This window comes from Felis catus, chromosome A2 (assembly GCF_018350175.1).
Source record: "Felis catus isolate Fca126 chromosome A2, F.catus_Fca126_mat1.0, whole genome shotgun sequence".
Taxonomy (NCBI): Eukaryota; Metazoa; Chordata; class Mammalia; order Carnivora; family Felidae; genus Felis; species Felis catus.
In genome coordinates, this window is record NC_058369.1 from 160,508,605 (window position 1) to 160,527,025 (window position 18,421).

Consider the following 18,421-nt stretch of genomic DNA (forward strand, 5'->3'; position numbering starts at 1 on the left):
ATAAAAATGTCATTAAAATTTTTTTAATGTTTACTTATTTATTTATTTAGAGGGAGAGAGAGAGAGAGACAGCGTCAGCAGGGGAGAGGCAGGGAGAGAGGGAGACACAGAATCCAAAGCGGGCTCCAGGCTCCGAGCCGTCAGCACAGAGCCTGACGCGGGGCTCAGACTCAGGAACTGCGAGATCGTGACCTGAGCCGAAGTCGGACGCTCAACCCACTGAGCCACCAGGAGCCCCCAAAATGTTATTTTTTAAATATTAGTTTTAATTTTTAATCTTCCCCAGTGCCTACCACATAGAGGTTCAAATCCACAAGAAGGGATAGACTGAGTACATTTGTAATCTAAATATATGTGAAATGTTAGTTTTAGAATAAATATTATTTTTGTGTGCTCACCTGTAGCATTTTTCCACTCCTATTTTGCCCCTAAGAATGAGAAAAATTACCAAAGGGCAGTTGACACTTAAAAAGGATTGTTGTTGAATTGAAAATTGCAGAAGAGACTAGTTCATAAACGTCTGGAGATGTGCCCTTCGTGCTTCAGTGCTCATTAGTAGTCCAGTTGGAGGAAACACCATTGAGCTGAAATGCACAGAGGCTGCCTCTCACGCTAGGAATCATGTAGTAAAACAAGCAGTAGAGATTTTGGCAGAAAAATAACTACTTGTAAAGGGTAGGGACTGTATTTTTGCCTATGTCTGTGGCCGAGGTACATTATCTAGTCTTTGATAAAGGATGGAAAATTATTCAGTGGCAAGTATAAAAACAGTTAAGGGGGGATGATACGGAATTACTTGAAATGAGAAACGGTGGTTTTATTATTCATTTTATGATGCAATTTAAAAATAATGATTCATATTCAAATTATAAAGGATTATACCTGAACATAATATTTTAAGATGTCTGTCTCATGCCAGGAATCTGATCATGATTATTCTCTGAACTCAGGAATTTCTGAGCCTCTGTGTGGCTGGATAACCTCTTTATCTTAAAAACAGTTCTCTCCCTGGATCACCCAGGATACATAGATATAAAAAGGCTTTATTTTAAGCAAAGCCCACTTAAATTCACAGTCCTCTGTGATTATTATAAAACCAACATATTTAGGAAAAATATTTAGAAGGAAGGAGAGAATTTTGTGATTCTACGTAGTGGTAAAGGAAACCAATCTTAAATTCTGGCAATGTTAATTTTCAGCTTTTTATTTGTTGTACTATCAAAAAGTAGAAAAGATGAGAACACGGGTTCACAGACTAACCCAGGCGAAATTGCCATTCTTATCTTCATTGACAGTCTCCTATTCTTTTTTGAAGGTACTCTTCTTGCATTCCTTCAATAATGCTGACGTGACAGTAAGGAAACAGTCATTAACCAATAGCATCAGGTAGCTCCATTTTCTCCTTAATGTGCACAAAGGACAGCAATTGTATGCCTTTGGGACATGGAAGAGATAGGTGACAGATGTACCCTGTAATCATTCTGATATTCACCTCTCTAGTAGGGCTATGCCAACCCGGAAGGTAAGGGTCAACAGACCTTGAACAGCACGTTCTGGTAGGCTGTGGAGAACAAGAGAACGCCTACACTGAAGAGCACCTCTTTTTAAAGAGCGATTGCCGGGGGGCTACCAAAACCACCTCCGCTGCACTCTGCCTTCCCTGCTTAATTTTCATTTATTTTCTCCTGTTCCATACAACTCTAGCTTTATAAGATCTAGGGAAATGTTTCATAGAAAGTATAAAAATACATGTAAAGATATTTAAATCTCACCGGGGGTCACAATAAGGCAAGCTTCTTGGGGCCCAGCATCATCATATTTATTCTTCTATTAAAGAACAGTGTCTCCAGTAGGAAAGCCCTCAGAGAAAGAGGAATTGATTTGAATGTCCTTGCCATTTGGACAGTGTCAATTTCCTATAAACAAGGACGATTTTGTGCCTTTAGAGGAAATTGTAGGAAATTGCAATTTATCTGGGGCAAATGTGGAAGATAAAGGACTAGATACAACTTAGTCAATTTAGATTTAAGAAATAAATTGTAATAATAATAATGATAACTTATTTCCCCAAAATGGTGCAGTCATCATTTGACAACTACAACTGTCTATTTAAGGCAAACACAAAATAGTATAAGAGACAAAAATTAATATTTAAGTTTAAAACCAATTAACTGGCATATTTATTAAAAATAGGGGCGCCTGGGTGGCGCAGTCGGTTAAGCGTCCGACTTCAGCCAGGTCACGATCTCGCGGTCCGTGAGTTCGAGCCCTGCGTCGGGCTCTGGGCTGATGGCTCAGAGCCTGGAGCCTGTTTCCGATTCTGTGTCTCCCTCTCTCTCTGCCCCTCCCCCGTTCATGCTCTGTCTCTCTCTGTCCCAAAAATAAATAAACGTTGAAAAAAAATTTTTTTTAAATAATAATAATTTAAGGAGGGGTGCCTGGGTGGCTCAGTCAGTTAAGCGTCCAACTTCGACTCATGTCATGATCTCACGGTTTGTGGGTTCGAGCCCGCGTTGGGCTCTGTGCAGACAGTTCAGAGCCTGGAGCCTGTTTCACATTCTGTGTCTCCCTCTCTCTCTGCCCCTCTCCTGCTCTCACTCTGTCTCTCTCTCTCAGAAATAAACATTAAAAAATAATTTTTAATTATAATTTAAGGAACAAAAAATATAACCAGTAAGTCATTAAATGGAAACACTAGAATGTAAGAAAAGTATTGAATCTGAAAAGCATAAATGAATTGATAGTATTTCATTGCCCAATAAAGTCAGTGATGCAAGTAAATGATGGTGGATTATACAAATCAGGTTCTTAACCTGAGATAGAAACTAAACCCCTGAAATTATAAGCAAATTTTTGGTATATGAATAAGGATTTTTCCTAGGACAGGATTTATAATGTTCTTCAGACTTTCAACACAGACCACTATTCAGAAATCTCCTCCTATATAGCAAAACTATTCAGGGACCCTATACTGTCCCTCGTTGCCCCCCTCCCCTGCCATGTCAGCCTCACCCCATTCCCGTTACTATTGAACTCTGTTATTCCCAAATCTAGTGTCCACTTTGTGTCATTGTTTTACTCGACAGCTTAGAAACACTTCTTGAAGCATTCATTCCTTCCTTGACATTTTCCTCCTTCTTGAAACAATCTCTCTCCCTTCATACCACATTCTCCTGGTTTCTTTCCAATTTTACTGGCTACTCTTTCTCAGTCTTGTTTACTGGCCTCTCACCCTCTTTGCAACTCCTGAGTTCAGAGCCCTCCAAGACCCAGACTAAACCCTCTTCTTTATCTCCATGTTCTCTCTACATAGTCTTATCTAGGCTCATGACTTAAGCTTCCGACATCAAATTCTAATTCCAGACCTTGCTTCTTTCTTGAGCTCCAGACCCTAATATGCAAGTACTTGCCTGACATCTCTACTTCCATGTCAAATGGATGTGTCCTTACATGTCTAATGGAACATCTCCCCTCCCCAGAATCCCATTATTTAAATTACATTCACTTCCACTCCATTGTTGAAGTCACAAACCTTCATCTGTCTCAAACTTTTGATAACCAATTAACAAGTAAGACCCATCAATGGTATCCCCAAACTATATGACAAATCTGACCACTTTTCTCTAATGCTAACTTCTGTCCGCATCTCAGGCCTTCTAAGAGGTCACTCTTGCCTCCCTAAATGCATTCACCTTACAGTAGCTAGAGTATACCCTTTAAATGGAAACATCATCATGGCACTTTCCACATAAAACATAGCAAAGGTTTTCTGTCACACTTAATATTTCATGTTCTAATTAGAACTCGCAATCTGTTTCCTCTCATTTCTTCCATTCTGCCCTAACCACTGTACCCTCACCCCTGTAGTCACTTTAGGGTCTGGGTCTCTTAACACACCAGGCATGTTTTCCCTCGTGGCTTTTGCCTCAAATCATCACATGACTGGCCTCTTCACCTTCAGGTTCCAAATTTGCTGTCCCCTTCTCAGAGGATTCTCTTCTTATCAAACAGTCTTATCTAGTCCCACAAATCTCTCCATCACGGCGTCCGTTTTATTTCCGTTATAGCCTTTATCATACCTGAAACTGCATTTAGCTCTGTTAGTTACTGCCTATGGTCTGCCTGTGCACACAAGAATAGAGGATCGATAAGGGCAGGACCTTGTCTGTCTTCTTCACTGGTACATCGTGGTGTCTCGAACAATGCCAGTCACATGGTAGGAGATCCACAAATGAGTGAACGAGTGAACATGACTCTTTGGAGTAGAGCTCTAGGAGAGCTTAAGCTGGTGGAGGTGAATCTCCATGTTATTCTCCTTAAATTCAGGAAAGTTAGGCTAAAGAGACAAGACTGCCGAGTTTCCCCATTAAGAGAAATCGGAGAATTTAGGAGATGATGACTGTCATCATCTTGTCCTATTATACTTTTCACCCTTCTTCCGTTGTAGCATCAAAGTAATCTGCATTATTCGCCGTTATTTATGGTCAAAGCTAGAATAAGATACGCCCCATGTTAAATGTGATGTCTCTTGGTGATCTGCATCTTTTTTCCCTCCAGTATACTTTTCTGAGTTCCTGTTTCTTTAGTACATCTTGTTTTATAGATGGAAAACATTTATAAAAACCTTTTCCTTATGACCCCAAACTCATATAAAACACCACTTCTCAATAATGGCTTTATCTACCATACGCAGATATATGTACAACCTACAAAATGTGATACATGCCTTTTGTAAAACCTTGAAATTACCTTCTCTTTATATACATACACGCATTTGTCTTTGTACACGTATAACAAAAATAATAGTGATAAAATAAAAGCTGCTACTAGCTATTGATAGTATCAGGTGACTCACACACCCTATAGCTCATGAGTCATTTAGAGCAACTCTCTGACACAGTATTACATCTTCCTCTAAAAATAAGGAAACCAAGTTGCAGAGAGGCTTAGTAATTTCCTCAAAATAAAATAGCTAGAGTTTTCTACAGCAGAGACCATTTCTGACTGACTTATTTCTATATCTTAATGCTAACATAGTGCTTGGGAAATAGTAAGTACTGTATATATTTATAGATGAATTGGGGAGTGTGGCTTACATTTGAATCCATGCGTGAATGACACAGAGACTCTTCACTGCTCTATGACATGTACCTTTGGCCTTCTCTCTATGTGTACTTTAACCAGAAGTCTTATGATTTGGAACCCTCTTTGAAATTAGCAGTAACTTCTTACTCAATGCAACTTGTGTTACATTTTGTATTCAAGGCAGGATCAAATACTGGAATGAATGAATGAAGGGATGAATGAATGAATAGATCTGTCAGAATTAGTACAGAGTCCTGGATTGATAATATTTATTGAAATTGAGTGTTTGCATAGCCATAGTCCTAATAAAGTTACTTTCTTTGGAAGATTATCTCAAGAGAAAAGTGACCAAAGAATAATCATAAAGCTTTGAATAAGATATTTTGAAGTATAATGATATTTGGCTTTTGGCTGGGAATCAATAATGGTTAAGACAGTTATTAGAGATTTTTACATGAAAATGTAGTGTTGGAGTTACTTAATTTTTTTAACATTCTAAAGTATTGGCCTCTAAAAGTTCAACATAGTAATATAGTCCAGTTGGGTTTTTCTTGTTTAAGAGCGAATAATGGCATGTGATACATTAGGTTTCTCGTTTGATAATTCAGAAAACAAAGCAAAAAACAGGCCTCAAATGAAATTCATTTGATCTTAAAAATGAGTATCACCATTACTTCAATTCTTTTTAAAAATGTGTAAATATTTTTGAAGGAGAAATTACATACAGTTGTTTTCTTTATTATTCATGGTAGTTACATTCTCTCTAGTCACAGCCAACACTGGATTAGTGAATACTGAATTATTGCTCCTCCAAGAAATACGGGGTTAGATTCCTGCAAGCCTCTGGTCACAACATTTGCATCAACTAATCAGTGCCTAACCTTGCTTTTGTGTGTTTCTTTTTAAACTTCTCTTGTTTAATGCATATAATTGATTCATTAACATTGAACTCACAACCAACAGCATTTTAACCTGTACCTGAAAGAAACTTCTCTAACATGCATACTTTTCTTGCAGTTAGGAATGCTAAACAGCACTTCACTATATTCGGGGGCTATTTATTTATTTATTGGGGTGTGTGTGTGTGTAATATAGTGATTCAATACTTCTATACATTACTCAGTCCTCATCGTGGTAAGTGTCCTTTTTAATCCTCCTCATGTGCTTCACCCATCAGGGACCATTTTAAATAGCAACACACAACTGAAAACCCCAAACTGCAGGAAATGTGTTATTAAATATGCAGTAGAAAGAACAGTTGGTCGCAGGATGACAGCTGAACCAAGGAGGCAGAACGCTGCCTTTTTGGGTTTCAGCTGGGAACTTGGACTGGATGGTTCCATTTTCCCCTCCATCTGTGCATGCGCCAGTCCGTGAATGACCAAAATACCACACGTATTGACTTGGGGTTAGCGGTAAATATTAACAAGTAGGTGCTTCACAAATACTGAATCCGTGAATGAGGATCAACTGTGTGTAAAATGCACAGATCTTAGATGTACAGTTCAGTGGATTCTGATATTTATACATAGGTGCCCAACCTCCAGTTGAGATATGGAATGTGTTCGTTACGTCAGAGAGTTTCTTTCTGAACCTACCGTCCATTCCCACCTGCTCCCCTCTCTCGTAGGCATCTGCTGTCTTGATTTCTATCACCATAGGTTAGTTTTACTGTTCTGAAATGTAATACTTAAGGATTCATTCAGCGTTGGGGCACCTGGGTGGCTCAGTCAGTGAAGCGTCCGACTTCAGCTCAGGTCACGATCTCGTGTTTGTGAGATGGAGCCCCATGTCGAGCTCTGTGCTGACAGTATGGAGGCTGCTTGGGGTTCTCTCTCTCCCTCTCTCTCTGCCCCTCCCCTGCTCACTCGCTCACTCGTGCACTCGCTCGCTCACTCGCTCTCAAAATAAATACGTAAACTTGCAAAAAATGACACTTCACGAACCCCTTTTTTTTTTCATCTACATTCTTTCAGGCAAAAAAATGTACCACCAGTTGATTCTTTTTTATTACTTAGCATTTCTTTGTTTGAATATGCACTGTGTGGTTATACAATTATTTTCAGCATAGGCCTCTGATAAAGCTGCCAAAACATTTCTGTGCGAGTATTTTTGCAACATATATTTTGATTAGGGTGAGTAACTATTTAGGAGGGGAATTGTTGGGTGATAGGATTAACGTGCGTTTAACTTGGTTAAAAAACAAAACGCCGCGGAGCTGCCAAAGAATTGTTCGAAGGGTTGTGCAACTTTATATCCCGCTAACAATGTATAACGGTTCAAATTGATCCTGATCTTAGCGAGCTAGTTCTTTTAGTTTTTAGCCCCTGAAGTGGGTAGAAAATTATATGTCATTGCGGTTTTAATTTCTCTGATAACTAGCAACCCAGCGATAAAAAATGTCATGCAATGTGCTCTCCTCTACGTACTTATTTATCTACCTTAAAGATTCCATCAAGTGGCTCTTTCAAGACGAAGACCTGTTTCAAAGTGGCCTTTAAGTCCATACCTGTAGAAGAAAGCCTTTGGCAGTTCCTTCAGCTTACGAAGATGAAGGAATTTTTGGCCTGCCCGAGCACCTTATTACGTGTTCTATCTGACCGCAAGTGATCCTATTTATAATGTGGTTTGGAATATGGCACATGCCAACGAGCAAGACTAAATGGTGTCAAGTTCCTTATGATACGGAATTTACAGATAATATAAGAAGGAGTGCATGGTACATTTATATAGAAATACCACCTTCTTCTTTTTTTTTTTTCTTTTTATTGCATAAATAGGTAACTGAGAACTTACGGGATCTATCAGTAGCACATTGGAACATTACACCGGCCTAAAGATGGATTCATATCCTAGGAGATTTTTCCCAGAATATTGAATATTGAGCAAAAGCCTTCAAATTCTAGTCGCTGTAATTTTATTTGAAGCCCTTTCAAACAGATGTTGCGTGGTGGATTGCTACTATATTTTAAATGCTTTCTTTTTTTCAATATTCATTAAACTCGTCTTTTCTTCTTGTCTCTAATAAGAGGAACATCTGTTTCTTCTTGTTCAATCAGCACAACCACCTCAAGAGCCTTACTTTAAAAATAGTACCATTAGAAAGACAGCCTAGATAGAATGTGCTTCATTAACATTCTGCATTTACTTCCAAAACAAGTGTTTCCAACAATTATAAGTTAGGGAAATGTTAGAGAAAATATTATACAGCAATTTAGTTATCTTATGGAAAAAAAAAAATTAAGACCAGAAACTGGAATGGGGTTTCAAAGATGTTAGTTTTAGGTTAAAAACTCTCTTTATAGGGGCACCTGGGTGGCTCAGTCGGTTAAGCGTCCAACTTTGGCTCAGGTCATGATCTCACAATTCATGGGATCAAGCCCCGCGTCCGGCTCTGTGCTGACAGCTCAGAGCCTGGAGCCTGCTTCAGACTCTGTGTCTCCCTCTTTCTCTGTCCCTCCCTTGCTCGCACTCTCTTTCCTTTTCTCTGTCAAAAATCAACATTAAAATAATTAAAAAAAAACAACTCTTGGTAAAAAGATCCATTTTCTTTTAGAATATGTAGTTGAAAAGTTTTTATTGCTATGAATTAATAACTGGAGATAGCTCTTATAAAATACTATCAAATAGTCATTAAGTGTAAAGTTACATAAAAAATGTTGCAGTAAGGTATATTTTTAAAACACAAAAACTTTGGAAAATATGTACTCCATTTTTTATCGGTTTTCTCAAAGTTAGTCTCCATGGGAAGTCCTTGCTTGGAATTCCATTTAATTTTGAGGAGTATGTCACAGACATTCAGAACCATATCTATTGAATAATCTAGTTAAAACACATACATAATTTGGGGAGGAGAAAGAAGACCTGTAATTATGAAAGAATAAGACTGATTTATTATATAGCTCAAAATTGGCTTAAATTAGCTTGAAAGTTGTTGACTCTGATATTAATAAGAGATACAATCAGCAACTTTCCCAAATTCCCAAATTCCTCACCACTGATACTGCATGATTGGATTTTATTTGGGGGGGGAGGAGGAGATTTGTTCATAAAGAAAACCAAATTTTAATCCTTTCATGGTAATGAACACTTAGAGAATTAACAACCCAAGTTGATAGTTGGAGAGCTGGGCTGGCTGAGTAAGAAAGAGTAGTTATGTACCCCGTGCTAACTATGTATCAGGCACTGTCCTACGTGATAATGGATTCACAGGATCCTCAGGACAACCCTATGAGGTACACACTTGTGTTAGTCCTCTTTAATAGGTAAGGGGATTGAGGCACAAGGTCTGACTACAGTAGGTGGGTGGAAATGAGATTTGTGCCCAGATGGTCTGACTTCCGAATGACTGCTGTATCATGTGCTTCTGGCCCTCTGCGGGTGGGTCCTTGAGTCAGACACTCCTGGGCTCTCATCCTCTCTCAGCCTCTTACAGGGCTTGGTCCATGTGTGCCTGAATAGAATATGACCCAAATAGAGGGCGGTCCCCCATTTTTTCAACAAGATGATTAAGAGAGCCTTTTAACTAACTTGCGTGAAAAAGCTCTTAGTACTGTAAGTGAATGTGTGTGTAATATTTATGTAATTATTATGTGTTCTTAAAATTACATACATAAATAATGTAGGAAGCTTATTTTCCACTCTCAGTTTGTGGATATAATTTTGTTCTGATTTCTTCATATGCAGCTTTGGTATCAGTGTCTGTGTCCTAACTTTGCGAGTCATCGAATACCTTTTTGCAGAACAAATCACCATCACCTCTAAGTTATTTGTACCCAGGAATTTCTGTACATCTAATGTTGTCACTGACATATTTTTCTAAGCTCCAAGTGCCCATTAGCATAATGCTAGGACACACTACTTTTTAGTGGTCTTGTATGTGTATATCTATGATTTCCACATTAAGACTTATTCTGTTCATCTTGCCTAGAGGGTTTACTTAATAACTACACCAATATTTGTAATTGTGAGGTCATAACTCCCCCCAAAATAATAAATTTAAGTCTTAGCTTCATTCTGTATAAAATGAGACTAATCAAAACTTAAAAATTTAACAAAAAAACCTTTTTTTTTAATGTTTGTTTATTTTTGAGAGAGAGAGAGAGAGAGAGTGTGTGAGCAGGGGAGGGGGCAGAGAGAGGGGGAGACACAGAATCCGAAGCAGGCTCCAGGCCCTGACCTGTCAGCACAGAGCCTAGTGCGGGGCTCAAACTCACAGACCGTGAGATCATGACCTGAGCTGAAGTTAGACGCTTAACCCGACTGGCCACCCGGGTGCCCCCCCCAAAAAATTTTTGGTATAATGATATGGATATAAATATACTGCTTCCTAGGTGCCAAGCATTGTTTTAATGCTATAGAAATGCTAATTAATCTCCTCCTCAAAACAAATCTGTGAAGTGGATAGTGTTATTTTCATTTTAGAGAAGAGAAGCCCGAGGCACAGGGTGGTTGCGTAAAGTGCCCAGGCTGGCAAAGGGCCAGAGAAATGCAGGCAGCTTGGCTCCGGGATCAGTCCTCCTAATCTTCCTAATCCTCATGCTGCTTTCTGTCCTTCTGCTGTCTTGCTGTGTCTCAGGAGGTGTTAGCCATATGAGCCAGGGGTCTCTTTTCTAAGTATCAGTGACCAGCATCCTTTCCATTTTGGTCTGGTCCCGAGCCACTGTGCAGACACCAGGACCCCTGCCTCCAGGAGTATGGGTCTCTGGTGAGTTTCTCCGTTTCCTGGAATGTTCCTTCATTCATTGGCTCTAGCACAGAGAGTGGAGGAATAGCATGTCTTTAACAGCACATAAAAGGGCTGCTTTAATCCTGTGTTTTAATTTGGTCTTTGTTGTTTATGACTCACAAACTTATAATAAAGCTTGAGATGATGATACTTTTTTCTCTGAATAAATGCACTGATATTTATTGCAAGTACCTGTCTTACAACAATGAGCTGATCGACCGTGGTGGTCTAAGTGAATTTCGTATATTGAATTCCAAAGGCTCTTAAGTTTAATTAATGTTCCATTTCATATGAATTAAAATTTGCTAAACAAAATTGTTTATTTAAAAAAAATACCTTAAAGACGCCGTTCCTTATAGCTTTTTCTGAAGCAAAACTCATTCAGTACTGAGCCCTCCAAGTCACAGATGGTCCAGGAAATGATAAAGGTAAAAAATAAATTGGAGAAAGTTTGCAGGAGAGGTCCCATATTTTAATTTTAGGGCTTATGACGTAAAAAGAGTGAACACAAAGTTCCCTTTGCTCAGAGTTTCACTAAGTATGGAAATGACTTAAATGAACACTCGTGGGCTTATTCTAATATGCCTTAGAGAAAATGTGTATTTGAACTCATACTTTTAATATAAAATTTTGATTCTAAATACAGTTGTCAGGATGCAGGAAAATACTAAAAGACATGTAGGATATTGCGGTGCCACAAAAGTCTGATGCTGCCCATGCTTGAAAGTTGGCAAAGGAAACTGGGTGATGTGTCAATCATATAATATCCTAATGGTGCATGGGACAAGGACATCCTCAGGTGTGGTGGCAAACCGGAGTCTGCTTCGGATATGTGTGTGAGTGTGTGTGTGTGTGTGTGTGTGTGTGTGTGTGCGCGCACGCGCATAGTATAAGAGTTCTGATGGTGGATGCACAGAGGTTTTATAAGCTGTTTTGTTGTTGTCTGGTTTGTTTCTGTTTGTTGTTTGTTAAGAGTTGAGCCTCTGCAACCAGATGGGAGTTTCAGTTCTAAGTTCTGCCATTGATTAACTATGGGATGCTTACACTGTGTTACATTCAGTTCTCTTGCCTATTTACCTGAGGCAGTTCTAAATACTAATTTCTAAAACATCTTGTGCGAATTATAAACAAATCAAACGCAAGTACTTGTCAAAGTGAGTAGCCTATAGAGCTTAGAACGCTGTATCTTTAAATACTTCCCTACACAGAAATAACGCAATTAGACTCTGGTCTAGAAAAAAAGACTTCCCACCATTATATTTTATAACATGTGTCTGAAGAAAGTTTTTAAAAAGCAGCATATTTTCTTTTGGGTGAGTGGATCATCCTTTTTTCCCATGGAAGGATTGAACTTCGTATCTGGGAACCCATTCCTATCATAGATTGCTAAGGCGTACCTCTTGAAGATGAAAAATTCAAAATGATAATTGGAATTGAAATGAATAGAAATCACAGTGTAGACTGAAATGCAGCAGTGGCTGCCATCAACAGACTGCTTTTATCTAAGTTTTAATTCCTCTAGTATTTAAGTTTCTTGAAAAAAATAAAGTAACCTTTTTTCTCTGATTGAAATAAGAGACCTTTTGTTGTGAACAATTAAGCTGATGATGTCCGTTTGCAGATTAATTGTAGGATGAAGAGATGTTCAAAGGAATTTTTAGAAAGGCAAGTCTGCCCTACTGTTTAGAACAGGAAGATCTGTCAGCTAATGGTGTTTCCTATGTGACTTTTTCTGAATGTGTGATTATTTAGAATTAAATTGTGAGACTGGACATTTTTGTAGCATTGATGTCCTCGGGATCCGTGCGCCAAAATTGCGTTTCAGAGCAGAGCTCATCACGTTATACAGGCAAAAACAAAAGCCAGAATCAAAACCATGCGCTTCTACGGTTAATCAGCATGAGGCTCAGTTCTGTACTCTAAAGAAAAATGTTAGTGTTGTGTTCATCTGTTCTGTGGGAGAACCCCGAGTGTACCTACTGGAGAAGGAAATATTTCAGTAAACACTACCACTTGTCTGACAGCTAGCTGGTTTTAATTTTAGAATAAGACTTTACATTTACATAGTAATTTCACAGTACAAAAAAAATATATGCATATTATGCATTTCATAACTTGGAAGTTATTCAGTATTAATTACTTTAAAGCCAAGATTTTCTCTTTTCCTCCACTGAAATAAAATGTGCTCAATATGTATTACTAAATTAAAATTTAAGAATCCTAACAGGGCTCCCGGGTGGCTCAGTCGGTTAAGCATCTGACTTTGGCTCAGGTCATGATCTCGCAGTTCGGGAGTTCGAGCTGCGGGTTGGGCTCTGTGCTGACGGCTTGGAGCCTGAAGTCTGCTTCGGATTCCGTGTGTCCTTCTCTCTCTGCCCCTCCCCTGCTCGCGCTCTGTCTCCCGCCCTCTCAAAAATAAATAAATAAATAAACATTTAAAAAATGTTTTTAATCCTAAAAAGAAATACCTGCGGTGTGGGTATTTGTCATGATATTTATCAATATAACACCAATAAATGTTACATACATGTGACCATCTTAGAAGCTCCAACAGACTTTAATTTTTTTCATTAAAATGGGATTTCGGTTTAATAGCATAAGCCAACCACCAGTTTATGCTTTTTCTGCAGAGGGCCACGCAGTAAATAGTTTAGGCTTTGTGAGTGACTAACAAGTCTCTGCAGCAGCTACTTGGCTCTGTCTTTGTAGATCAAGACCGTATGTAAACAAACGAGCCTGCCTGTATTACAACAAAACCGTGTGTGGGCCCTAAAATTTCAATTTTGTATCATTTTCCCATGTAATTTATTATTATTCCTTTTATGCATTTTCACCTCCTTAAAGTTGTGAGAACTGTTTTCAGCTCTCAGACCCCACAAAAACAGATGGCAGCAGGCCAGCGAAGGCCCCTAACCTGATTTGTAAACCTCTGATCAGAGGCTGGGAGCCGTCATCTGTGCCCTGGTTGACTTCATTCTTAGATGCTTCTACCTGCTAGGCCTCTCTGCCTTTTGTGAATCTGCAGTGTATCTTCCAATAACTTCTTCCTGTAGATGCTAAAGTATTCTGTCTGGAGTACACTGGACCAAAATCCCTTACCTTTGCCGTAATAGCCTAGGCCAGGTTGAAAGAAAGTCACTCTGACCCTCTTAGACTTCTTTCTGTCTCTCTGCGTTTTTCATAAATTCTTTCCAGATGCTTACGTCCAGTGGCTTATATCCTTTGTCTACGCCTTAATTTTCTAATTATTCTTTGTAACATGAACACAAACTAAACAAAACCTTCAAGTCATTGTCTGTCTAATGGAGAGCTTAGAAGAATGTTTGTTTCCCAAGATCCTTGTACGAAGCAACAATGCAACGTGGTTGTTAGGGTTGGAGCTGTTAATTTATTTTTGTTGGGTTTTTGTTGTTGTTGTTTAAATGTAACCTAATTCATTATAAAGAAACTTTATTTATAAATGACCAGACAACCCTGGTATTATTTCTCATGTTTATTAGTGGTTACTTAGCACATATTCACGTATGTTTTTAGTCCTTCATTTCTATAAACTATGCATATCTACTTGTCAGATGTGGTTATTGAGAGAAAATAATAGTACAAAAAAAGTTCTTAAAAACAGAAAGAGACTTAGATAAAAGTTATAAGCCCATTTTCTTACCTGAGAGTGGCTTCTGGTAAACCTAATCATAAAATAAGTAAGTTAAAATAGTTCTGGGGCGCCTGGGTGGCTCATTCAGTTAAGTGTCTGACTTCGACTCAGGTCATAATCTCATGGTTTGTGAGTTTGAGCCCCGCGTCGGGCTCTGTGCTGAGAGCTCAGAGCCTGCTTCAGATTCTGTGTCTCCTTCCCTCTGCCCCTACACCACTTGTGCTCTGTCTCTGTCAAACATAAATAAATGTAAAAAGAAAAAAAATTTTTTTAATAGTTCAACATCACCTCCCAAACAGCTTTGTTTACCCCATTCGCTTTCCCAGCTACCAATGGCACATGAATAATTATTTTCCTACTGATTGGTTGTTTTGCCTTATCTTTCCAATGGAGGATGAAATCCCTTATGATATTAAAGAAGCATGATATCAGTTGCAAGTAGCCCAGAATTTTTCTAGATGAAAATATATAAATTTTTACCAGTAAAAATGGTAAAATCTGACCTTGTTGATATTGAAGGTTCTTTTAAACTGTACAATCTTTAGAAAATAAATTTACTGTTTTTCTTAATAGGTTCTGGGTTGAATGATGGACAGTGGCATGAGGTTCGTTTCCTAGCCAAGGAAAATTTTGCTGTTCTCACCATTGATGGAGATGAGGCCTCAGCAGTTCGAACTAACAGTCCTCTTCAAGTTAAAACCGGCGAGAAGTACTTTTTTGGAGGTAAGACCGCCATTTTTTATTGGTTAATGAATACGCTGTTAGAGTTTCAATGAAGTTCGATTATGAAGTATTTATAGTTGATTCAGTAGACTCAGCAGATCTCAGGAAGAAGACCAAACTCTTATTCTATGACCTGAAATGCGAGTGGCAAATTTATGCTTCTTCATGATAAAGGTATTCATATGATGTCATGATGTCACCATATTCTCCTAGTTTAATTCAAATATTCAAACTGTAAAGCATGAGATTCTGAGTCCATTCATTCTCATAATACTGTCTTCAAGAATCAGGTCCTTGGGTTATGTATTAGTCACCTATTACCGTGTAATTACTTACTCCAAAACTTAGTGCCTTAAAACAACATTGTCTCACAATTACTCTAGATCATGAATTCAGGAATAGCTTAGCAGGCTGATTTTGACTCAAAGTCCCTCATGAGGTTATTATACCCAAGCACCTGTCTGTGACTGCATCATTTCAAGCCCTGACTGGGTTCGAGAGTGTTTCCAGGAAGGTACACTCACTAGGGTGACAGTTGGTGCTGGTTGTTGTCTGGGGCACCTTGGTTCTTCTGCACATGTCTCTGATTTTGGGGGGCTGGTCTTCCTCAAGCCAAGAGAGGAGGGGAAAGCCAGTAAAAAAGAGAGAAAGTTTCCAAGATGGAAGCTGAAGTTTTTTTCTAAGCTAGTCTTGGAAGTGACATGCCATCACTTCTGTTATGCACAGTTTGTTAGAAGCGAATCATTCGATCCGGCCTACCCTTAAAGGTAGGGGGTTACGTGAGGAGACGTGTAATGAGAACATCTTAGAGGCTGCTGACCGCAGGTTGACTTATAGGAAAGCCATCTTATTACACATACCTTGGCTCTTAAGCGATGAAAAAATTAGTAAAAAAGAAGGTTCTCTTAAAACAGTCAATCCTAATATATGTGAAAAAGTGTAGCATGGGCCTGGGAATATTTTTTTAATTTGAAAAATGTATTCTGACAGATTTTTTTAATCATTAATGAAATGTGGGGACATCTTTTTATTAAAATGTTAGGTGTTTTGTTTAAATCAATATATCTTTCACTACATTATTGTCTCCTCATCCTAAATCACTCAATATGAGATCTGAAAAATTGCTTTCTTAGAAGAGGCTTTGTTAAACTTTAAAAAACATAGGTATACATATATCTGCCTCTGAAAATATATTTATTAATAATCACATGTATTTATTTAAATACTTATATATCACTATATTTATATATTTTTCTATTATTAGAATAAGCCTATTTGAGAGCAGTTATCTTGTATATCTTATTCCTTGTTGTATCCTCTAAGGCCTTAGAAAAATTCCTGGCATTTAGATGACCAATAAATATGAATGAATTGGTAAATTTAGAAAAATAAGCGAGGCAACCACTCTACTTCCAGTTGTTTAAAAGAAGAAATAGAAGGGGCACCTGGGTGGCTCAGTCAGCTAAGCATCCGACTTGGCTCAGGTCATGATCAGGTTTGTGAGTTTGAGCCCCACATCGGGCTCTGTGCTGACAGCTCAGAGCCTGGAGCCTGCTTTGGATTCTATGTCTCCCTCTCTCTTTGCCCTACCTTCACTCACACTCTGTCTCTCTCTCTCAAAAATAAGTAAACATTAAAAAATAAGAAAAGAAAAGAAAAAATAGAAGCCCACAGAGCTCTACTGACCTGCCACTGCGTGTATGGTCAGCAAGGGAACTCCAGACCTCGGACTCCTGTAGCAGGGTGTTTCTCCCTATACATCATGATACAATGAAGGGTGACAAGTCAGAGACAAAAGACCTGAGCTAGAGCTCTCTTTCTTGAATATTCCATTGTGTTCACTGGAAGTTCAAACTACGTCTTCAAAAAGGCTCTCAATAAACATTTGATGAATGGGTGAAAGTCAGACATGATGTTTTATGAGGGAATAAACTAGGGCTTACTGATGTGCAAAAAAGCACCCCAACACCCTAACTGGTTTTCCTGCAAAAACATATTTAATTTGATGGGCTTTTGGCCAACAGTTTCCATTGCTGACATAGAAAATGGATCACAGTAGTCAGTTGGAAAGCTATTGATAATCCCTACCCATCCAAATGACAGTGGAATATCTTTGGCCATAGATGAGCATGCCGAAAGCCTAAGGTCAGAGCAGAGTTTTGATCTCTTTCCATCTAGATGGGAAGCTTAAGAGCTGCAACCAACAATTTTAAGGTACAACGTTTATGAGCTATGAGGGCTTTATAGTGTGCTGTTTCCTATTGCTTTACAGATTTTGGTTTTCAACCCCAGTGGTCAGGAGCATATTTCCTCCCTCTTGGGCCTTTGGTCTGACAATGGGAAATGCTATTAGCAAATGATCATGACACATCTTTGGTTATATCTTCATTAGCTCAATCCTTGAAGTATATGAGAAGCACCAGAGGAACTTGTTACATTTCTGAATTCTCGGCCCCCTCTCCTAGAACTCAATGCAGAATGCTGGGGGGAAAAAAAAAGAATTCTAAGCTTCAACTTTTTTCTCATTTCCACACATGATCTTGAGGAACAGAATTAGAGATCAACCTTAGCCAATTCGCATGCACATCTTTCAAATTCTTCTGAAAGACAACATCAGTCACTGGAAAGTGAGATAAGTGAGAATTCGTTACTCTTGTATAGCTTAGCCACCATAGAACAGTAACAGGAAGTCACAGGACACAGTTTGGTGCCCATACAGACATGTATTCGAATGAGCATTTTTATTAGCAAGCTGGAACAACGAATGCAGTTAATGCCAACTCTTCTGTGAGTTCAGTGAAGTCCTAGCTCTCTGACTTGCTATACCTTGAAAAAAAATGTTCTCTCTGGGCAACTTCAGCAGTATTCTAGAAGCGGGATTCAGCTACACCCAGCCAGTGGCAAGCCATAGAAAGGCTCCTAAGTTGATGGCTGGCACAGGATCGTTAAGCAATCCAGACTCCAGAACCATCCCCAAGGCTTCAGGTCACAGGTGCCCTTGTCTTATGCCATCTTCGAACAGGCTGTAGGTGTCTGCGAGAGATGGTTTGTCAAGCTTCATAAACTTAACATCTCTAATTTCACCACTGAGATATCTTTCCTAACGTTTATCTAACATTTATACTGATTAACAAAGCACTAATTTCACCAAAGAAAACCCAGTTTGGCATTTAGTAAGTTGATGAGAGGAATAGGTAGGAGAAATCCTAAAGTAGCCGTCTCTGGAATGGCTG

At 38.7% G+C, this 18,421-nt stretch overlaps 1 protein-coding gene across 5 annotated transcripts in view; it reads left to right on the top strand.

Moving 5' to 3' along the window:
* CNTNAP2 (contactin associated protein 2) overlaps positions 1 to 18,421 on the top strand; it is a 1,965,211-nt gene that overhangs the window by 1,044,327 nt on the left and 902,463 nt on the right. For all 5 annotated transcript variants that reach the window (XM_045053282.1, XM_045053281.1, XM_023250688.2 and 2 more), the window contains one exon: positions 15,039 to 15,188. In XM_045053282.1, coding sequence (XP_044909217.1) covers positions 15,039 to 15,188 — 150 coding nt within the window. The remainder of the gene's footprint in view (positions 1 to 15,038; positions 15,189 to 18,421) is intronic.